The sequence below is a fragment of the Megalops cyprinoides genome, chromosome 16 (genome assembly GCF_013368585.1).
Source record: "Megalops cyprinoides isolate fMegCyp1 chromosome 16, fMegCyp1.pri, whole genome shotgun sequence".
Lineage (NCBI taxonomy): Eukaryota > Metazoa > Chordata > Actinopteri > Elopiformes > Megalopidae > Megalops > Megalops cyprinoides.
Window position 1 is genome coordinate 10,823,579 of NC_050598.1, and position 25,017 is coordinate 10,848,595.

General features: G+C 38.8%; 1 protein-coding gene across 1 annotated transcript; it reads right to left on the reverse strand.

Moving 5' to 3' along the window:
• Window positions 1–21,553: 21,553 nt before the first annotated feature.
• Window positions 21,554–23,008, reverse strand: drd1a (dopamine receptor D1a). The gene has a single exon (XM_036548781.1). The coding sequence runs from the start codon at window positions 22,889–22,891 to the stop codon at window positions 21,554–21,556; it is 1,338 nt and encodes a 445-aa protein (XP_036404674.1). The 5' UTR covers window positions 22,892–23,008.
• Window positions 23,009–25,017: the final 2,009 nt, after the last annotated feature.

Genomic DNA, 25,017 nt, shown 5'->3' on the forward strand with positions numbered 1-25,017 from the left:
TTCTGCAAAATGCAGATTTAAGACACATGTTTTAATGGAGCGAATAGACACAGTCATTTGAGTTTGCTTGAACTTGTGGAATTACAGAGCTAGCTCTCAAGCAACCTGTTTATTTATTTTTAAACGAATAAACCCCTTAAACTAACATGAATGACAAACAGTAAATGAAGAATGGTGGAGTGGATGACAGGTCAGGTAGCACACGTTTGCTGCCATTTTGATCTGTTCGAAGAAATGGAGCAACTCTTAAAGAATGGATAGATGCCACATTTCATTGCTGGAGCCCCATTAGCCTCATGTTAGTACAGGCTGAAGCTATGTGTCTTTGATCCTAATAGTTCTTCAAATGTACTTCGTCAGAGCTAGGTTTGTTTTATTTTTAAAACACTGGATATAATGCTGATAGGCCTAGCAAAACATTTCATTACATTCTATTTCTTTTTGTAGCTAAAATTTTGTATTTACTTTTGTTATTGTTATATATTGTAGTCATCCGGTCGGCCAGTGCCATGCCAGTTTGAGTGGTTGTTATTGAACACAATATCTTGAGTTCATGATTTTCACTTTACAATATGCTATTTTGCATATTTATTTATATATTAAAAAAAACAGAAAATGTTGAGCCCTATATACAGTATGAAAATGAGAACTTTACTCACTGATTATTTCCTTTTTGCTTGACATTGGGCTGTATTTTCACTCACTCAGCCCAAGGCAAGAATGCAAATATTGCTGGGCCACCCACTGGAGGAAACTTTGTGATGTAAATTGCTCTGCCTAATTATTGAGGGAGTGTTGCTGTGGTAAAGACTTGTACATCTCTCATACTCTGTATAGATCTTATTTGTTCTGGATAGGTAAAGTCAGTTGTCAATGACTTTAAGTGACTATGTTTCATCCATTGACTATCTGTACATTTTTTTAACATAGACTGGTCAGCCATAGACAGCCTTTGAAATTTGTCACTCAACAAAGCATTTACACTGACAAAATGTGTAATGATATTACATATTAGCTAGTTTGTTCTTCTAAAGTAGCTCCTTGCTATCATTGCCATTTATTTTGAGCTCCTTAAACTTGCACTGCTACACTAGCTACACAAGGAGATCTGCTAAGAATGTGTTAATTAAAATGGCACTAATCACAGGCAGATTATTTTGATATATACTTTCAGTTGACTAGATTATGATATGTGAACCCCAAGACACAGGGCCGACTGAGTAACCATTCCTTTTCCATTCCTGTTTTTTTCACACAATTTTTTTTTTGCCTTTGTTCATAGGCAGAGGTTCTTTTTTGCAATAAAGTAATCAGCAAAGTTTGAATCAGCTGTTCAAAGGTTTGCTTTGATGCATTTGCAAGTTTGTCTCTGTCAGAACTATTCACAGTTTGAAGTTTATGATTGGCACAACATCAAACTTCACCCAAAAAGTAAAATATGCAACAAAAAAAAGTTGCCATGTGTACAGTGCTTTCTGTAATTAAATATTTGTCCGGGTGCTTAGAGTAGAGAGCAGGCTTAACACGATAATGTAGGGAATTAGTGAGAGGATGGTAAACCTGTTCCCTTTTCCCATGTGAATGTGTGTTTGCGGTGGTTGATGCCAGAAGACCTCTTGGCACACAGTGTTCTCATGTTTATAATTCCACCCACCAAGTATCCAGATTTACAGATAAACGATTGCTTGGTAGGAGGCAGAGGGAAGATATTCTGTCCTATGCATGCTTCCCCCCCCAAAAAAAAAAGTAATTAAATTTTTTTTTTGATTTGCTTAATGTGATTTTGTGAAGTGGGACTGGGAATCAGACCACATCAAAACAGATGTGAATAAATGGTCAATGGTGGATCGTCATAGTGACAGATTTGGACATATAAAGGCCATTCCTTTTATCTGGGTTAATACGGTACATATGGAGAGGTCTGATAGCTACCACTGTCACAGGCCATCTTCCTCTAAAGCAAGCCTGGACTCATTGCTTAAAAGTTATATTTTATAATTTATAGATATAATTTCTTTAAAGCTTTTCTACAGAACAAGTGTCCATAACATAGTGGTGCCAGACTTTTCACTTGAGAGTTTCTGTCAATGACTGCTTGAGCAGATCTAGTATAAAGAGTGGCAGATTACAGTGACAGTGCTTATTCACATCCTCTTAAGAAAGAAATGTTTAAATGAGCTCACTTTTTCTTGAAACAAAAGAAGTCAAAAGACTGTTCATCAGGAAATGAGCCGTTTAAATTGAATGACAAGTTTTGGCCAAAGTTTCAATATTCACAGTCAAAATTTTACACTTCTGTATGTGAGTGCAGCCATAATGTGTCATTGCTATTTGAGAAAAAAAAACCGAGGTCAAAGCAAATGCAATAAAAATGGACTGTGAGGCTGGCAGAGAAAAGGCTGTTAAAGTGTTGAGATACTATACATGACAAAACAAACAACAGAACTGAAAATTATTTCAGCCTGCAGTTTTGTAAAAACAGTCTGGTTTGCAGCTTCTGTGTACCAATAATCTGCCACCGACTTCTATTAATGTGTATAGCATAGACATAAAGAAACGGGCTGGCATCAAAACTATTTGTGTTCTCCTGCTGACTTGCCCAAACAATCAATGAGAAAGCCCTTAACACCTCTAAGTAGCATGGTGGTGTTTATGGCACAGAGCTGCTAGGACTGATAACGCTTACAAGGCTATGAGAACCGTGTACTTAATTATCTTCTTTGAAAAGAGAACAGAAAAGGGCACTCGTGGGTTTTTGAGAATAAGCCAGTGTTGCAAGAATAACTTTTGCTGAAGTGAAAATACAAAGACAGAAACAATTATGAGGCTCTCAAACCAAAGTTTGTCCATGACTAGCGATTTATGTCAGCCATAAATGTTGCATTTTTTGTGTCCCCATCAGAACCGCACAACCTTGTCCAGGTTTATGGCTTGGAACATGAACATTAAAAGAGCAGAAATTCCCCCAGCGACATGACATAAATATAACCCAGCTGGGTGTTTGCGCAGCAGGCGTGAAGTCATGTGACAACATTGGGGCAGGCAATGAGGAAGAGGCATTGACCATTACGTAGTCCAACTTTTCCATGAAAATTGTTCCTTGCTCTAAGTGGAATGAATGTGCAGAAGCATTTCCCTTTCCATGCATTGTGAAATTGACTCCTATTGTCCAGAAGGTTGCCACAGTTTATTCTAATAGAAGATGTATACGTATCCATACATTCTGAGGTGCTGGGCAGAATATAGATGCACTGGTAAATGAGTAGTACCAGTATAGTGTTCCCAAAATGTCTTTATTGAGTTTTTATTAATTTTATTTATCCATTTTAATCAGGGAAATGGCATTGAGATTGACATGTCTTTTTCAAGTGGAAATTGACATATACACACAGGTACAATGACAATGTACACAAAGAGGCAACAAGACAAGCCACAGTGATATACAATAGGGAAACAATTAAAAACAGGTGCTCTCCTTGGTTATAGTGTTATGAATTAAACATTAAAACTTGGATGATGCTCTTAACACGACCAGTTGATTCTGAACATTATTCCATCTTTTGGCTGCAGAGTGATTAAAAAGCCATTATCCTAAGTTCCGTGCCTAATAGGGGAACTTAAAAAAGCAGCTGTTGGAGTGAAGCTGATGGCTCCAAGACAATACAACAACCCCAAAACAAATATAAACCTGTGACACATGTGTTTACTGTTTTGTAAAACGTAATCCATATATATATATATATATATATATATATATATATATATATATATATATATATATGTGTGTGTATGTGTATGTGTGTGTTTTTACACATCACAATCTAGCATTACTGGCAAGAGTAGATTTAGGGTTAAATGTTTCAGAAGCCACTCTCTGTAGATGTGTTCACAGTAAACTCTGCAGCGGCTGCCACTGTGTGAATGGCTGTTCCCAGATTTCAACACGTGGCTGCTGCTCTGTGGCTCTTTATCTGCTGACAAAAACCCTGCAGGTGCCCCGTGCCCCAGCTTTACATTCCACTTCCATCAACATCCATTTCAGTCAACCCCCCTACACCCCCCCCCCCCTCCAATCCGTCTAAAAATGGAAAGCGTGTTACATAATATTGACTTATTTCAACCCTTCCTGCTCTGCTTTAGCGGTTTCAGTTGATCGTTTCGGTTTAGAGGCCTGCCTGTTTTCTACCTCTGTCTGCTGGGGCTTCAAAATCCATATACCATGGGTGTAACATATCAACATTTCACTCTCTGTTTCACGATACGCAGGGAGCTTGCGTGAAAATATTCCACACTCATATAGAGTGAAATACATTTTCTGACTGTTATGTTTTTTCTGAGGCGTTGCCACTAAAGTCACTACAGGGCCTAGACATTCATCATGAGGGGAAAGAACCAATTAAACAGAATGAAAAAATATTAATTAGAAAAAAAATAACATTTGTTAGAAAGGGATTTTTCTCTTTTTTCCCCAAACATTTTCGCTGCAAGATACTGAAAATGCATTTTCTATTATTATTCCTGAGTACCAAGGGAACATCAGAGATCAGCGTAGGGGAAACAGAAGCAAGCGCAGAATGGAGATTGCTGATGAGAGGCAACCCAGAAGTCACTGGAAAACAAAGAAATAAAACAAACAACAGAAATGCTTTCCTGAGTGTGAAAAACTGATTCATGATGAATAATTCATAGAATTTGAAAGAGACAGTCACTGTTTTTTTTAAAAGCGCTTAGCTATACTTGTTACAATATCACAATGGGATTACATTCTAATATCATTACATGGTTATCATATGAGGCCACAACCGGTAAAGTTAATTGTTCTGTTAAGAGAAAGAAAATCTGTCATTAACATGTACAATAATGATTAACAAAAAGGCTCTAGGGTTGGCTGTGCTCTGTATGGGTGTTTCATTTTTGTTTCATTCTCAGAGCATGAACGGGCAGAACGTTCGCTAAAAACAAATCTTGCCAAACACTAGGAGGATTTGGTGTTGGATGTTTTATCTGTGAGTGGGAGAATGAGGCAACCGGCCAAACACCCCTGACTGGAGATTAAAGACCAACTGCCTGCATTTCTTTTCTTTTCTTGTCACTAACACAGCAATCTCTAATTGACATGTGGATTAATACCCCATCCAAAAAGGCCAGGGCACATAGCTGTGAGCTCCAGATAGAAATCTGAGCTTCAGCTTTCCTAAACACGGCACATGACTTGGCATTAAGAACACAACTATATTTAGGCCCCAAAGAGGTAAAAGTGAACTACTACCAATAGTAGTAGTAATAATAATAATAACTTAATAATAATAACATTTTTTGCGAGGGAATTTGATGAATAAATTTACATTCACATTTATTCATTTGGCAGATGCTTTTATCCAAAGCAACTTACAAGCGAGGCAGAGTACAACACAATTAAAAAAACATAAGGAGTCAAACAATATTAGAAGCTCTACATGACCAGGTTTCAATGGTTGGCCAGAAAAGGTACAAGCTAGCTGGTAGAGATAACAAGTGCATTAAACCATTACATTACGTTTTCTTTTTTTTTTTTTTTTAATTGGGAAACGATTTTGAGACACAAGAAATTCCTTTAGGTGGTTGTGTTTCAGGCGCTCAAGTGAGAGCGGAAGAGCTGTGTCTTCAGGTGTTTCTTGAAGACAGACAGGGACTCAGCAATCAACACCAAAGGATTAAAGACTTCATATTAAGATTATTTCCCTTCCATAAACAGAATACTTTAGCATCTGAACCAATTTTTATGCCATAGGCAATAAAATGTAGGAGAAGGCATAATTCTTTCATATGCCCACCATTGTCATTATTTATTGCTCTGAAGCTACAAACAAAGTGCATAGCAGCAGAGGCAATTATCTGTCAGGTTGGATAATCACCAAACAGGTCCTCTGAATCAGTATGGCTCAGGGGACATAGGAAAACAAGCTCTTCAAATGTCAAGAGGATTGTTTCACAGTTTTCCTGTGTACCTATTAAAAAAGGCTAACCTTTAAAATGTATGTCACAGTTACATGCTTGTTTGTTTTATACTTCAAGCTTGCATGTGTTTTATGTAGTGACATTCTAAAGAGGGGGGAATTGCAGTCTCCAAAAATGACCTTAAAAGGCATTGAGGAAAGGGTTGGGCTGAAAAACGCTATACAGCTTAAGTGTCAAAAGAAAAGGAGAAAATTGAGCTGTGTGGGTGGAGCTAATGGTCTTTCTACATTGAGAGCATGGCTCCATTTGCTTCTCAGGCAGGGATTTCCCAGAACCCATTTTTAATTAATGAGCCCACGTAGAGTTTTTAAGAGGTTTTTTTCTGATGCAAAATATGAAAATGTCACACATGTATGCACATATGAACACAGTAAAAAACAAAAGCAACCGTATTAACAGTTAGCACACCTTGTGCCATGTGCTCTACAAGCCATGCCAGTGTGAACATGTGCTGGCTGAGTAATTAAATAAATAACTGGCCATGGCTCTCTGCCCATCACTTGCTTCATGAGTGGTGAAGTGAGCTGTGAGCGGAGTGGGCATAGTAGGTCACTCCGAGGGGACTCTCCAGCCCATAATGGTCCACTAACATCAAGCACAGTCAGATGCTTCCCTCTCTTGGTTTGACTCACTTGGTTTCACTTGAGGGAATCAGGGTGAGCCCTCTCCCTTAGCCTGGCAGCTACCCATTTACATAGAGTTGATTTGGCAACATTTACTTACATTGAAAGCAGGAATGTGGCAACACCAAAGTACCAGATATTGATGCTGTGAATTATGTTCCCTCACTGGACATCAAAAAAGCCTAGAACCAGACAGGGAAAAAAGCTGTAATGACCTGATCAACCGTAGGCTAATTAAATATAGTCATAAATGCAGAGGTGATGAATAGTGCTGATTGCAGCCTGTATTGTTTCCTGCTTCACATATACAAGTTCTGCCTTGTGGTCACAGTTGACTTTTCTGAGAATGCGACATGTGGCATGCCATCCCAAGCCCTTAGAGTGAATCAGCTGGAACAAAGACTCCCCAATGGCGAGAGTCTCTCTTTTCCAGCACCAATGACTGCATACAGCATTATCTGCAGCAAGCAAAGAAAAATACCCAGATTCCACTTCTTTCCACTTCAGTTGCCAATACAGGAGAGGGAAATTGAGATGGGTACTTGATTTGTTAGGAAGCGATGGGATAATGAGGCCTCAGAAACTCCACAGAGGTTGAGGCCACATTGAATTGTCAACTGCTTACTTGTCTGAACCAATCAAAAGCCTCTGATTTCCGCAACATAAAAGTAGGATTGGTTCAAATCAGCAAGTCACTGATAACACATGATGACTCATCCCATCTTTAGGGTTTAGAAGGTCCACATTCCCATCGCAATTACCAATATTGCCCAATCCGTTGTATCTGTCTCTTCCTCACGCTGAGTGGATAGGATTTGTATGAATGCTTAGGGGATTTCTTCCAGGTCTTATGACCTGCGGGGAGATGATATCTTCTTCTCAGAGGGATTTGTGTCCTTTACTTAGTTGTGAGTAAGCAGGCAGCCGAGGCACCATCAGAGCCAGCGGGTCTGGCACAAATTAAACGAGATAAATGTTATCCAAAATCTTTTCCCCTTCAAGCCCTCCTCCTCAAGTGCTCTCAAGCCTGTCTTTTGCAGTGTTCTCCATACTGTCTCAGCCTTTTGAAATTCATGAGCCTTTATGTGAGGGTCTGCATCAAAACCTGAACAAAGCACTTCTTCAGCAATGACAATTAGCTCAATGAAGGCTTTAATTAATCTGTCAACTTGTTTCCACTCCATTCAATTTTAATCCCATCGTGCTGTGAACATTTGAGAGGCATTGCCACTTCTTGCGTGAGGGCCTTCTTCCATTTCTCTGTAACTCTGTCTGACAGAAGCATATGCATTTTTACGCGCACACACACACACACATTCAGAAAGCAATGTTTCTATCATGAGTTTGTGAGAATGCCATAATAATGTAAGAATCAGAGGTGAAAGGAGGGAATAAGGACTCAAAGTCTAACAACTAACTGTTCCCAGTGTGTTTCACAGGAGTAGACACCCACAGAGCTGTGTTTATTCTCCTAGATCCTTCTATGTAAGGACTTTCCAGGAAGGCAAGTCTAATTTAATCTAAAAATAGATGTGGCAGTGGTCTCGGATTGAGAGCTCCACAAGGCCCTCTCTTCCATGTTCACAATTATAAAAGGATATCAGGAATTTTAACAGAAGGAGGAAAAAAGTCTCTTATGTGTTCTTTATTGATCAGCATCCTGTGTCATGTCTCTAGGGATACAGAGACAGAATATTAACTTAATAGTTAATATTAATAACTATTGGGGGGGGGGGGGGGGGGCAAATGAATTTAAGACATTCACAAAGCATAGTTAAATGAACCATAGCTGGGACAAACAGACCTTGCGAATCCTTAGCTGATCCTGGAAACCTGCTGAGCTGGCTGTGAGTCACAGAAGAGCCATGGCAAGAAAACTGATTGGAAATGTGAACTGACTTCTAAGCATTCCCACTTACTTTCATACCACAAACCGTCCATCCAAATAGGTTTGGAGAGAGTACTTTTAGACGGGGACTGTAAGAGTATTCATAAAATATACACTATTTTTTTCCTTCCAAGAACTGTTGCTACTTTACTCAGTAACCCAAATGGCTTTTTTTCATGTTTCTTATGCTGAAGCAGTAAATTTAGAAATGGGGAAGTTGACCATCGTATAGTGTATGCAAAGTCAAAATGCATTATGCTACTCTCTTGGGCACTGAAGCCCATTGTCAAGATAGCTTGCCAATGATTGAGCATTGTGCTCGTTGGCTTCTATGGATTGTGAAAAGAATAAGCTTGTAGGCTTTAGTTTAAGGAGTGGTGTGCTGGCATGGTGAGTGCTGCTGTCCTCACACTACTCCAGGGTTCAAATCAGACCCTGTGTTAAGTCTGACATGCAGTCTGGTTTCCTCCCACAGTCCAAAGACATGCTGCCGAGATGAACTGGCATCTCTAAACAGCAGTGAACTCATTGTTTGCCAGGTTTGGTTTCAGTTCACAACAACCAGAAAGCAAGATGGACTATTTTTTAACCTAGGAATAAAACAGGACATTATTAAAATCTAATTCTGCAGAGTAACAGTGCCCTTACATTCAAGCTAAATAGCTGTCTACAAAGCTTGTTGTGTTTTCCTCCTTCATATGCTAAGACTGGTGTCATGTAGATTGTCTGTAACAAATACACAGACAATAGCACATTAATATTGCTGTTACTGTTGTGATATTTAGCAGCCCACGTTAGTGTTATTTATAGCATTGCATAACTTATTATAACCATGCATAATGTATTATCTTTGCTGCAAATCCAGCTTTACTTATCTTTGCTGCAGTCTCCAGCTCATCCTAATCGGGATAACTTCACTCTGAATTCCCAGGTGTAACTTCATATCAATATGCAAACTTATATACTTTGTATGAAAAACCAAACCCATTTGTTTCATAAAAAATCTCTTACAAAGGTAATTTGGAAGTTGCTATGTTTAAAATGTCTGAGTCCATTCATTGCTAAAGTCACAGTGACTTCATGTCAGGGTAGTGTACTTCTTCTCTGATCACATCTTCATGACCACCTGAAGTTATTATTTTTGGAGGCAGACTTATTAAGAAATGATCAGGTGTCAAGTCCTTATGACTGTATTTTGTCATCCATCTTGACCTCAGATCAGTGAGCCAGTTATTGCCAGTTGCAGAAGTCAGCACTGTTCAACAGGAAGTAGGGGGAGATCTGCCAAGACTGAATTTTGGATGGATGGATAAGCAATCAAACTGTCATGAAATAGTGACATCTGGTTGTGATGAATAATGGAAGTAGTCATTGACTTTTGATCACAAAGTTTTCTCGATAGTTTCCTGAGCACTATTCAAAAAGACTGCAAAGCTAAAATTCCTGATTCCATCTAGTAATATAAACCACTATTCTATAACTCATCTCTGGTGCTGGCTCATTTCAAAAGTAGTTAATAAGTTATCAGAACCACAAATCATTAAAATAAGTTCCAGATAAATGTCACTCAATGCACAAAACACAGCCTGATCAAGGATATTTACTGCTGATCTAAATTGTTTATTTTATTTCATTTTTTCCCATTATGCAACCTTGTGTGGAATCATACATTAGGCTCATGTCATATCAAAAATTTCTTCACTTGTGAAGGAGAACTGTTGTGGCATGAATGCAATCCACAGATACACTCAGTTGACAGTAGAAAAAATTACCCTACAAAACACATATATTTACGTTTGCTTACACATTGAATTATACTTGTCGTAAACATTGCATTCTTACAATCTCTTTGTCCTATTATACTTACCATTACAGGTATTGACAGCACTAATTTGAAAACATCATCCCTGTACCACTTCTATTAGTTTCACTCTCTCCCACGTTTCACACTTAAATGTAACACAAAGATTGAAATGACTCATTCTTTTTTTATTTGCATGTGATGAAAAAACACAGGTCTAAGTTACATGAAGAAAAATTAGGAAACACTGGAATAGTGATTGCCCAGGTTATGTGAGGTAATGTCACTGAAATCAATCAGTGTAACTTGGTTTCACTTTGATATGAAAATGAGCTCTTGTAATTCAGTGTGTGACACTGGGGACTTCTTAAGAGAAAGATGCTGATTATTGGACAATTAAATTTGATTATATGGTGCACAGCAGTGTCAGTGCTGACACATAATTACAAATGTATGAGGTTTCTGGCATTTAACTAGCTAATGGTGGCAATGTTAGCAAACAAATCTCATGCAGAAAACAAAGATAATTTGTGAGATATTGCCATCGCTCATTGTAAGATACCACTACATTAATTTAATTAAGTGCATCTCTGTGTAAAATCTACAACAGCCAAAGGCTAAACCACTGTGTTGAATAAATAACACTGAAGAAAATGTTGTTAGCCTTTCTGAACTGAATAGAAAGTGTTTATGGACTAAAATGTATGTTACAGTTGTAACAGTTTCCGTTGCTTCAACCCATATTTCTTATAATGAAATGTGTGTGAGTGTGTTTTCAGCACAGTCTATGCTTTCTGGTGAATGCCAATATGCTCATCACCTGTTGTGACACACTGATGAGTATGAAAATTGAATGCAGTATTCCCTTTTGGGCAGGTATTGATGGCATGAATAATGCAAGGCTTTAAAAAATTTCACTTCCCCCTATGGAAAAAGTCCTCATTAAGACTACCTCCAGAAATTCAAAGACACATCGCAATTATTACAATTATCTAGAGAATAATATGCGTATGGTAAATCTGTGACCTATTTTGCCTTGCAAGGGAATGGTTCTCATTTTAATGAAAATCAGGTATTTGGCACAGGATAGAAATGCATCTAGACCTCTGGGACATAGATCTGCGACAAGATTTTAAGATTTTTACTTAAGCTAAGCTTCACCCCCAGAGACAGACCAACCTGTTGCTAGGTGAGAGAGGGAATGTGGATGCAAAGGGACCGTGGGTGACAGAGCTGTCATCCTCAGATCATGTACCCCAGCTGCCTCTGCAAAGGCAGGGATGCTTTTCACACAATTCATTTCTGCAGAAAAGAAATTGAGGATAATGGGGTAGGTTTTAAGCTTAAGCTACAGTCACGAACAGAGGATATGCACCAAAGGTAGGCCACCATGATTACATTCCAAAACATATCTTCACTTCAGTCTTTGGAGATATTAACTAGTACTAATGGATGTATGGTGTCATGGCCTACAAATACATTACATCTGAGGCTGCCTCTGCTGTGCACCCTTTATGTATAAATATATGGGTAGTAGTTCTTAAAAGCTATCATAAATTATTCAGAAGAAATAGTATGGTGTTAAAATTGAGATTTGTTTGAAAAGACTGCTAATGTGTGCAATTCCAGACCGGTTTTTTACCTTTACGAACTGCCAAAAATTAAGTCTACGCTGAAATATTTTTCAAAGGTTTGTTAACGATTCAGATTCAAATTGCTGCATGGAATAAGTGGTGGAACAAATTAACAAACAGAGTTGCACATCATCTATAAAATGTCAAATGGATTTGTGCGATCACACATCAAAAGAGTATGGGAAATGAACTGCCACCAATAAAGGATTAAAACTTTTTTTTCCAGCTTTTACAATAACATCATCTTTCCAGAACTTACTCCTTTGGTATTTGGCTAAACTTCTGGGTTACATAGACAAGAAAAGCTTGTTAACACCATGAGCTCTTTGTCACTGTAATTAAGCTGATAACCCTTTCATTAAAAGGGGAACGGGGTGTTCCAGAGAAGTTGACCAAGCTTGAAAGTGATGGCCAAAGAGTAATTGCAGCAGGAAGTTAGCTCTCTTTGTCAAAGAGTCCAATTGTGCCTCTCTTTAGCAATCTGTCTTTTGTACCGTGTAATGCACTTTTATCCCCCTTCAGACAAGAATACCTTTTCAACTCTCTTTCTGATTTACCTAGAGAGCAACTGCAATGCATGAAAATGTATGAACTGAGTCAGCCTCTGAAACACTCCCGAGAAAGCATCCCACTTCATATTTATAACACACAATATTTGTTTTATTAAAGGGGAACCCTAGTCCAAATCTATAACTTTGCCTAATTTACGATGTGTGAATGTGTGTGAAGTTATTCCTTACATTGAAAAAAAAAAGAGAGAAAAATTTGATGACTTCAGTGCATGCCCACAGCCCAACAACATTGTATCAGTAGCACCCTCCACACATGCCTGGAAGTCAGTCAGTCTGCCTGCCTGAAATCTAAACAAATCCTTTCTCCCATTGCTTAAGTACACAGAGAATGGTATAATGTGATTTCTGTCACATTTTTCAGCCTGGGAAATTTGCTTTTCTAAAAAGCCTTTTGGCAGCTGTTTTCTTTTTCTTTTCTTTTTTTTTTTAAAGCTTTGGAGAGCATTTTACAATCATATTACTTTCTGGACTGTATTTTTTAACTTACAAACTTACTTCTAAATTGTTCAACTTTCTTAAAACTCTTTCCTAAAGATGTAATTGTCCTCTATACAGATATTTCTACTTCTTTTCTATTTCTACTTAGTTTTAAAATGTGTATATTACATTTCAAAAGGAATTGTTTTCAATTTATACTGTCTTTCAGTCATAGTTCCACTATCTAAAAGCTGCTTACAATTTATACTGCTTAGACTCTCTTTCTTTCTTTTGAAGTAACACATGGGCATGGGCACAAAGAGGTAGACTTAATGGAGCATCAGGGGGTTGTATGCAGAGAATAAAGCTATTTGTTATGTTCTTGATGAAACTGGTACTCTCCTGTCAATACAGAATGACTGTAAATTCCAAATTTTAATATAACTTTGAAATTAGGGTATCTGAAGTTTGGTTTACTGAGGTCCCAATACACTGTACAAATAAAGCAACCAAGAAATGACTTTTGTCCATTTTTAGAACTTTTTTCACTGTTGTCAGCAAGGCTAGATTTAATGCCAACGGACATTTTTAGATATTGCACAATTTCCTATGCCAATACACAATACAATGTAGGAATTCTATAAGGGAAAGAGACAAGACTTTTATTATCATTTTATGTCATACTAAATACATAAATGAAACCTACTTCTGGGAAAGTAGTTGTTTTATTTTTATCACAAACAGCCAACATAGCATAAATGTAACTTAAACCACTGAATAAATGGTAGTAATACATAAATAAATGATCATACCTCTACAATGTAAAGGTAAGGCTTGATATTAAATACCATTAAACCAGCCAAGAAATTATACAAAGATGTCCTCCATTCAGTTGGCATTTGTCTATATTTATTGAACTAATCTATGCATCAACACCAACCCCACCAATCAACATTAGCTCAGCTGACTATATTCTCTTATACTCACAGCAGCCACACACAACACTACTGCTAATTCACAAACTCATTAACAGCTACAGAAAAATGCATATTTATAAAATCAACCTCTCCTAATCTGAATTGCCACCCTAAATATGTTTAACTGGGGTTTATACCAACTTGACTTAGTACCTGTCCTAAAACCAGAGCTGTTAATGACAGATTGAAAGGTTTCAAGCTTTAAAAAAATCTTTCTTAAAATCTTGCCCAAACTTTCTTACTTTATTTTCAAAGTTTACAATACTCCTCCAAACCAACTGGTTCACCAAATCTCACAGAATCTAAACTGTCAAAAACATTATGCTCCAGGAGCTCTTGACTCTCCTGCCCGTTGTCTCTCTTTCCAACTCCGGTTTATGACCTAAATGGCTACATGAAGATCCAAACACCACTCCTGCCCAGATGAACACCAAAAGACCTGTATGTTCTCCCATGTGTTACTTTTTCTCAGCAACAAAATAAAGAACTTCAAAGTCACAAGAACCCCTGTGTTCCAGACACCATTTTGGTAGAAACCAATAAGATAATTAAACATTATTTCTCACCGTGCATTTCATTTTCTGTCTGGCGCAACCCCAAATTCAAAATTGATGACATGCCTTTAATCTGCCAGTCACAGTTTCAAAAGGGAATTGCAAATCTAGAGCATCTATTCAGCAATGGCAGTCTCCGTTTATTCTGAAAACTCTTTTTCTCAAGGAAATTCTTGACTTAGAAACAAATGAATATCACCACTGACAAATATACAGATGCCCTTCAGCACCTCTCACCTTTAAAACAGCATGAAAGAAATATCCACCACATTCTCTCAACCACAGTACCCCCCCCCAAATGTGTACCTATCTACTTTGCATCTTTTCCAAGTAAATTCTTTCACTACGTTAGTCTTTATTCAGATTTTACTTTCCTAGTCACGGCCAGAAAAGATAACTTTGCTAACCTGTTTTATGTCCATAACCGTTTGATATAATTTCATTATTGACTATATGCCACTTGAATGATTCACAGTGACAGGAGCACATCACCACTTTCCCTACCACAAATACAACCTGTACCTAAGATCTGCATGCCTCTGTGTGCCTCTTTGCAGATGAGCCAGTTTTGTGCCTTTAGTGTGGCCACAGTTCTTCTTTGTCTCCTCTTTACACTGTCTTTCAGGGTCATAACTGTCTCAGACATGTTTCCACGGATTGAAGTGCCAGGAGGATGATGCCAAGAGAGGACACTTTCACATCATTTTACTTTTGAAAGCACCTAAAAATAGTTCACGTGTATTTAGGTCTGGAAATGCAGAAGGCATCCCGAAGCTGGGATTGCAGTGATAGGATTAGTGAAAGGAAATATACAATTATGAAATTTATAAAATTTACAAAATGTTATTAAATTCATGACTTTATGCAAACATACCTTGTTTCATATGAAAACACTGCTTTTAGCTTAGCCTTTTTGTATCACCGTAACAAAAAGGATGAAGAAAAATGCACAAAGTCAAGTTTAACTTTACAACACTTTTAGAACTATTTACCCAAACAAGAAGTTAATCAGTATTATTTTGCTAAATGTCTGTGAACTTACCACTTTAGCCTGTGAATTTAAGGGAAAATAATTCTAATGTTCCTTACCTGGTACCATGCACCATATCACATATGGAAAAAATGGTGAAAATACCTCATGGCAAAACTACCTAGCTAGTTAGATTAGTTACAAAATCATACATGTTATAAGCAAACAAAAGTGATCAATGAAAGTGCATGACATTTTCCAAAACTTTCTGCCACCATTATCAATATTACTTTCATTTGCTGATATTAGATATTAATTCATATCAGTTTTGCAACTAGTTTTGTAACTAGCTAGGTAGTTTTGAGCTAGTTAGCTAGACAGTTTGCCATTAGCTAGAATATTCTGTTAAACACATTCTAGCTTGCTATAATTAACAGGGGTTGTAAATGGATATTGTAGCTCAGAAAATGATGTTATTATTTTAGTATTTAAACAGAGCCCTTCCCTGCTGATGCTATCTAGGTGCATGAAAGACAGCTAGCTAGCTGCATTGCTTCACATTAGTAATTCTCTTACATTACTTGCACAAGTATTATTTTCTATTTTCTGGAAATTAACACAGCAAGCTTTTGAATACAGGGACTGAAAAAAAAAACACAAATTGACATATAGCTCAGAAGTGCCCTCGACCTGCATTTCCATACATTATTGTCAATTACCATGGGCATTCTGGTGACTTGCAAGCCCCTGCAAAGGCTTGCCACGCAACAAAATTACTACTAGTGCTGTAGTAGAACAATAGAATATATCAGGACGGCGGTATGTACGTTGACATTTTCATGTGTAGATTATTTCAGTGATCAGACCCAGATACACTTTACATCGTCAAGCATCTTCCTCTTAGTCCAGTGACTCATTTCAGATCCTTTCAGTGATGCTGCCACCACTGTGGTGTTGTGAAGTCACAGACTGGCCTGGTTGCATAAGACCATTTCAATGGCTCTAGCGCCACCCTTTCCCTCATTGCACAAAGCAGTGCCTGAGGCCAATCGTTCACCTTGACTCTGGGTCACCAGTGAAATCTCCCTTCGTCAGAGGCTCAGTTCTGAAGGAAGTCTGTGCCATTACGCTTTAAGACCGACTGTCCCAAGTGCTGTTCAGCATGAGGAAATTGATGTTTTCTCCCATCCTTTTTTGTCTTTTGAAATATGCTTTGTGAATGTTATAATCAGAGTTTGAAAACGAAACTTCTAATAGGGTTCGGTTTGCCCACCGGTTCTTTTTTTACCCACATTTAATACATGCTATTAATCTGTCTGACTCATTATGGCCTTGTGTGTATTTATTCCCTCTCTTGTGAGGAAATCCAAAAAAATATCTGCCTCTGTGTCCAGGCTGTAGTAAGTGGAGCCCTGGCGCTGTACACTAAAATACACTACTATCTTTCTCTTGCCACTTCAGTGGTCACCGATTTCACACATGAGCTGCCTAAAATCGCACTGGGTTGAATGACATCACCTGGATGAATGAACTGATAACACTCCCATGCTTTTACAGTTTACCAAATTCTATCACCATGAGAAGGCCTCTGATTACACAGAAAAATGACCCTTTTATTTTATCGCTGCCTGTTCAATTCAGAACCCTCATCAGAGAATCACTCCAAGAGTGTGTTCCAGAATGTTAGGGAAAGCCATGCATCGGCCGTGATATCTTTCCTGTGACATCTGCAAGAAATGTCTACAGTCCGGAAATTAAAGGTACAGAAAACAATAGATACGCTTCCATGATTGCTAGGGAGCTGTTTTCAAGAGCTGTGTCAGTTGTTCTTTTTGTGCATTTTTTTTTTACAGGCTATGATGTCAGGAGAGCCTGAATCAGCTATAATGACAAAATGCGACAGTCAGTGGCTGCACATTTTTTTTCCAGTGAGCTCTTGTGCCAGGTTCGCTTAGCTTCTCCTGTTTGTGAAAAATGGATGAAAAGCTCTGTATTTGTGTGTAATCCTCCCAAGGCTAGGAAGAGCAAGGAGTTAAATTAACTTGCTAAAAACATTGTGTTGGGTCATTTCTCAGGTTGAAACGGATTGCCATTGATCTCTATAACAGGATGAGGTCTTACATAAAGAATCTTGAGTGCACCGTGGAAAAATGTACACATACTTTTATTCTTCAAATGGTATAAGGGCACATTTTTACAACTGTAAACCAGGTACTTTAGTCACAATGTCCAAGGTTAATCTTTGCCCACTGATTACAGCTGTTGCACATGTATGTCAGGTATTAGTTGTTAATCAAAGGAATACCTTGCCTGTTATACAAACTCACACTTCAAAACAGCACATACAGTTTGCTACACATATTTAAGGATTTCCAGATGCAAAGCACTTGTGTTCACATCTACATTTTTAACATTGTACAATACTCAATTATTTCATGTAACAGCGAAATTATGTTGAATGTTGAGGTAGGGATGCCACCAAAAATGTAGTCATCTAGTAATACTAACTGTAAGTTCAAAGTTCTGAAATATAATAGTAAAGGACTTGTTACACTCAGGATCAAAAAAAAATAATAATAAAATAAAAACATTTTATTAGTACTGCAATACCAATGCTAACCACACGCATTTTCTTTGTTTCTTGATCCTGAAGTGGCTGTCTGTACTGCTGGAGCTCAATTTCCACTGAATTCTAATTAATAACATTTCCTTCCCTGGAGTGCACAGGCACAGTGACACTGGAGAAGTCACCAACAGCACAAGCCATTTTCGACAAGTGACACTCAATGGCACATTTGCCGCAGACAACACTGCGATTGTTTATAGAACCAATTTCCCCAAGAGATGCATGCCTCCTCCCCTTCCAAGAGAGCTGCATGTGCAAACATTAAATTCCAAACATTAAACAAACCTTCAAATTCTGGTCCCACAGCATAGTTAAAACTCAAAAAACCTAGAACCCATGATTCTTTTCCGGTGTTGTTAAGGAGTTGTCTACACATGGACACATACTGAGCAGGGCTCTACAGAAAAGGGCCCAAACATCAACCGCTTTTGTCACAGTCAGGAAAAACAGACTGCATTATATGCGGCTTCTATCTATCTATTCAATATTCAGTAGACTTGTTGACCTACACTGATCTCTCCAGTAACTTTGCCTTGAAACATTTTCAAAGCAAAGTATACCTGACCCCAGTTCCATATGCACTCATTTTGTACAGACTGTTGGTTTAAGGCTGTGAAAAAAAGAAAAAAATCTGAGGATATTGTGGTATGTTTCAAACCAATAAGGGTACCTTATTGGATAGGCTTTAACACTCTACTATTCCAAGTAGGCAATAATAAAATGAGCAAAACATAATAAAAATAAAGATTATTGTACTAATGTGTTTTACACTTGGCTTCTTTCTATCTCTGGATAGAAACATGTTTGCTGCATGTTGGTAAAGTGGAAATGTCAGAAATTGATATGATACAAAATGACGGAAGCTGGCTATCTCTGAAGACCAAACATTAAACATTTTTGACACTGTGGGGAAGGCAACATTTCTTGGACTTAAAATTCTTTTACAGTTTCGCCCCAGAAGAAGAGAAAGCACATGAGCCTCACTCGATGTTCAGTTTAGGGGAAAGAAAAAAGGGAGGGTAGCTTTGGTACATAATAATGTTCACAGAGCATGTCTGAGTCAAACTTGCATGGGGTATTTTAGTCATGCTATTCAAGTTGCAAACAACATCAAAGCCCAAGTGAGAAGAACAAAATTTAAAGGCCAGAAAGTGTATTTGGATTATTTTTCTCTTGCTCTCAAGTCACTGGAGTATGCAGTAGCATATACCTATCAGCTCACATCTTTTCTTTATTCAGGCATCACAACTCCATCTATTCTCATTTTTGTGGGGATACCAGAATTGGTTTCAAAATGCTGTCACAGAACTCCCTTTATCAGACTAGCTTTAGCTAAATCCCTCAAATGACATTCAGGAAAGCCTACAGTGCCGATACATAATACAGTCTGTGGGTAAGCCCCAGGTACAGAAGCAGGCTTAGAGCCTCAGATTGGGTGTCTCCCTCTCAGATTGCCATTTCCATACCACTACCTCTGAATAATTCCATGCAGCCTTCCTTAACAACTATAGTACAATTTGAGGGACAACTGTGTACTCAGCACAGCAAATGTTATAAACTTGGTCATAAATCAATACTTAATTAATGCAGGCTTCAAAAGATAGATGAATGTATAACCTAACTGGCCTCTCTAGCCAACATATGCAACGTTCCCTCTAGACAACTCAATACTCAAAATGTCCTATGTATTTGAAGTAGTTGACCATGTAGCACAGACACATTTAGATTCTCAAATAATGTATACTGTCTTATTCAAGCAATGAAGGTAGTTTGACTTGAATTTGAAAGGCGTTGACTTCATTGCCAATACATGGCTTGCGTTACATAATGTAAGTACATTTCAAATTGGACACTGTGGCGCTAGATGTCTCCTCCCATGCAAACATCCAAGAACTAATGAACATCTGACTGAAGACAGCATACAAAGAAAAGGAAATGGACGGAGAGAGGTTCATACCTTTCGTGTACAAACGGGCTATGTCAAAGTGAGTTAGTGAACACAGGACCCATGGGCTTCCCAAGTGTAGGAGCTCACAAGACAATGAGGGGCTTATGGGAATCGCTCAGGTGTCCGTTTCCCCACTCCATCGGCGGGGACCAGCTGTAACAAATCCTACTCCTCGCACTGCACCTGATCCTAACCAAGCGTTCCTCTGATGAATCCTCCAACAACCAGCCTTGCTCCCCCCCCCCCCGAACCTGACACTGGGAATTCTGATGCGTCGCCAGCTGCCACAAATATTTTCACGCCATCTCTGATAATGTGTGCTAGTTCAGCCTCCTGAACGTTCTGTCCGGGTTACATTGAATCCTGTTTTTCTTTTCCTTTTTCCTGTTTCAAGTTTTTTTATCTTCAGGTCCCCACACTTGGTTTAAAAGTAAATTCAAGGTAAACAAAAAAACACAGACAGGCAATTCGGTAACAGAGTAAAAAATACAATGATAATGTTAAAAATTAATTTTTACCTCAACCATATTTGCAATCATATTTAGTCCAAATAAATGCAATCCTATATAGTTATATGTATTGAGACAGAGTGAAAAACATGGCTTTTGTTATTACTGTGAGGCATACATAATGCAGTATATATCATATATACTCTTCATCTTTTAACTTCTGATGCAATATTTTTCAGCTTCCAAGGTCACATTACAGTTAAATGAATAAATACATTTTTATATTAAATATATATATATATAATATATATATACCCTTTTTTTCAAGCCTATAATGAAACTGGAAGCTGAACAATTCAGTATAAGTCAGAAGTTTAAAACAGCAAAAGTTTAGTTATTGTTTTTGAAAAAGGTTCATTTAAGATGACAGCTGGATACAGCCAATGTCATTCAGTTTGTAGTGATGCAAATGTAACTGCTTATGGGTGGTTACAGTGTACTTCTTCAGTCCAGACTGACAGTGATTTTGGTGATTATCATTAGCAAAACTGGGAATGAATTGAGCTGTTTTATGTTATATTTTAATGGAATGTAGAAATAAATACAAAAATAAATGAAACATATTGCAATGCACAGCAAATTATCCCAAAATAATGGCAAATTAACTGTATGTATATAAAGCATTATTGACTTAACTACATTGCTATATCTGCTAATTTACTTTCAGGTAACCCTTTTTAAAAGGGTTTCCAACATCAATGTACCTCAATGTACCTCTGCACATGCACATTGGTCACTTTGTTTTCGTTTCTTTTAACTTTTTAATTATTTACTCAAATTTTAATTCATTTTAATTGTAGAGAACGTTTTGCAGACGTTTTCAAGATAAAGTGCCTCCTTTTTAAACATTCTTGTTTTCTGACTTAAGAATACTACACAGAACTTAAGGTCCTCAGTGAAGTTCAATTTTTAAATTCCACGTTTGTTGGTAGAGTAATGTTCAAGTCACGTGTGCATTGATTTCCTTTTTTGAATATAAATACTTTTTTAGCCAAGTCTAACTGGTTCATATGAAGGACTTCCAGCAGAAGTCTTACTTATGTTGTGTGTTGCCCATTTTGGGTAATGGGGTTTATCTTCTCCAAAGACAGGTCAGCCTCGCTGTCCAGGTTGCCTGACACGGCAGGAGACAGCTTCTCTAGAGTCTTAATCCCAATGTCCTCCTCCTTCTTTTGTGTTTCCTCCTCCTGGCTGAGGATGGTGTGAGGAATCATGTAGGAAACGTTCCCCTCTTTGGGGATGAACCCTTTGGGCTGATAGTGGAACGACTGAGGCGGGGCTCCATTGTTGTTGATGCTCACTATCTCTATGGCATTGCTTCCAGGGCAGAGTCTGTGACAGCCCAAGAGGATGGAGAAGGCTTTGCGGAAGTCTGCATTGAAGGCATATATGATGGGGTTGAGCGAGGAGTTAGCCCAGCCGAACCACACAAAGACATCAAAGGTGGTGGAGCTGATGCATGGGAAGTCTGCGTTCCCGTCAGCCAGAGTCTGCTCACAGAAGGGTACCATGCAGTTAAGGATAAAGAAGGGCAGCCAGCAGCACACAAACACCCCCATTATTACAGACAGGGTTTTTAAGACTTTGGTTTCTCTTTTGAAGGACATCTTGAAGGAGCTCTCCGATTCCATGTTGGAGCTGTTCCCCATGCTGTTGTGCCGGTTCTTGGCACTCTCCGCAGCTCTCTCCAGGGCGGAAATCCGCCTGATTTGTTTCTGGGCTATTCTGTATATCCGAGTGTACGTGACTATCATGATGGCCACAGGAATGTAAAAGCTAATGAGAGAGGATGAGATGGCATAAGTCCTGTTGAGGCTGGAGTCACAGTTGTCCGTTAGTGGATCCCCATAAGTGCTGTTTCCGTCAGAGTAGCCGGTGGTCTGAGCTTTATGCCAGTTCAGCTGCACAGGGATGAAGGAGATGAGCACGGACAGGGTCCAGGCCACGCTGATCATCACAAACGCCACCTTGGGCGTCATCTTCCTCTCATAGCGGAACGGGCTGGATATGGCCCAGTACCTGTCCACGCTGATGATGCACAGGTTCAAGATGGACGCCGTGGAGCACATGATGTCGAACGCCACCCAGACGTTGCAGAAGGAGCCGAAAGGCCAGAAGCCGGCGATCTCCGTCACGGCCTTCCAGGGCATCACCAGGATGGCCACCAGCAGGTCGGAGACGGCCAGCGAGATGACGAAGAAGTTGGTGACCTTGGAGCGGAGGTGGCGGAACTTGGTGACAGCAGCGCAGACCAGCGTGTTCCCGAGAAGGGTGGAGAGGATGAGCAGCGACAGGAAGCAGCCGGTCAGAACGCGCGTGGACGAGTCCTTCTCTGATATACCACTGTCGAGAACTGTCGAGAAGTTCAAATCCATCGTTTCAGCTCCTGGAAGCAGAGATCACCTCATAATCTCAATCGACAGGAGTGAATGGAGTCTAACAGAAAACTGTGCTGGAGCAACAGGGCTGGTGACCGGCTGGCTCCGAGGCTCTGTCGCCTTCCTTCCATGGCAGCACAGCAATCAATTGAAAAATCTCTGTTATCAATTTTTCAAAATATTGTTGTCAGCTATTAAAAAAAGAAATTCAAGCATTTGCTTCATGGAGATAATCATTCTACTTTCAAAGCCACATTTCATAAATTCCAAATTTTAGCTTGTTGGATGTTATATTATTCTTCGTTTTATATCTATTTACTTCTGCTTTTCTGGTTGATGAGGTTATCATCCAACAGAACGAAATATCACACAGCTTTCAGCACATCCACGCCAACGTGTTAAAAAGTGACTGAGGCGATCATTAGCCTTATATATGCTGTAACTTCACAGAAATAGTGTATTGATCTTATTTGCACTGCGTTTATCTGATTTGTTCCTGTTAATGACCGCCGAGGCGTGTCTGTGTGATCACGTTCCCGTTCTCACTGATGCTCTGTCCAGGACACAAACACTCGCCTGCACTCCTTCAGGGCGCGGACATGGTGGGTTTAGTTTCTGGGTCACTGCTGGAAATACGCGCACAATCCCCATTCGCTACTTCTGTTCGTATCTTTAAAATAATAAGACATAAAAGTAATATTCAGTACAGCCAGGCGACTTTGTTTTTGATCATCGTTCCATACTATTTTTAAGAATCCACGAAGTAATGTGTTCATCTTTACACAACAGTGTTGCCTAACCTGCCAATCCACGCAGGTGCATGATAACGAACACTATAAAGTAAAATTAATTTTCGTCTTCCTACATTTGTTTACATATTGTTTAAATATTGTTACAAAATATACTTTTACTTAACGACTTCATCCCTGCCATGTTCAAATGTATACTCTTTGTTGACAATGTAAGGTTACACAGATCTGCGCAGCAATAATAATAAAAAAAAGACTTAATATATTAAAACTGTGCCTATGTCACTTCTGTCTATAAACCTTACATAAACGCCTTTAAATACACTGACAGTCATAAAGCTCTTTCAACACTAGCCTACTCGTTATTCGACAAGTTGTTACACAGCAATGCTGATCTTTTAGGCTAAGGCGAATTGATGTCGTCCGATTATATCTATTCCATGCAGCTGTCCATATTTTAACTCACCTGTCCAATTTTTAAAATGAAACAGGTCATGAAGATGTTGATTTCCCAACAGTGAGTCATAGAACTCGTTTAAGAGCGCTGCATGATCCGTTCTGTTCCTTTTTTTTTCTGAAATTTAAGGTCCAGCATTCATTTGTTCTTCTTTGATAATTCCAACAGAAGCGCAGAGTCCTTCGCAGCTGCGCCCGGGTGTTACGGCACAGGGAGATCCCTTACCGCGCTGCTTCATTATTTTTCAATAATTGGATTAACTTCCGAATCGCATTTGTTTTCTGAGAGTTACTCCCTTCCTGACACAGGCAAATGGACACGACTCTGCACTGAAATAATTACATGGGGAAGAGAATAGTTGAAGTCTCCCTTGGTCGGTGTCGTATTCGATACACTGTTGTTTCCCTCAATACCTCCAAAAAGCCTTAACAACCAAATAAATCCAGCATTTCGCCAAGTTTTCCCGGTGTCCCGGATTCCAGCTTTGAGATAACTGTTCGACATGCTTCTTCTCTCTTCCAAGTTACACTACATTACAGACATAGGTCCTCCAAGCACCCAGCTTCCCAGTTCACACTGACGTCTTCATAAAATGTATCAAAGAGCTAAGCAGAATGCTGAGCCTTTGAGCTGTTTTCCAATGCGTCCTTTCCATGCAGCATTAACTAGGAAAATTTGTGCACCACTTTACATTTTTTCTTTGTTATGATATTTCAAAGCAGTTTCTTTTTATCTGGTTTAAAACTACAGTAATCACAAAGTGTCTGCCACTGGGCGTAAATTTCGAATAACTGACTCAGCATCGCTGCACCATCATTCAGTTTGGAACTCATTTTTTTTTTTCTAAGAATGTCCTTAGAAACCTACTGACGATCGTAGGACAGATATGTAATCAGTTAATGTTGTAATGTCTGCAG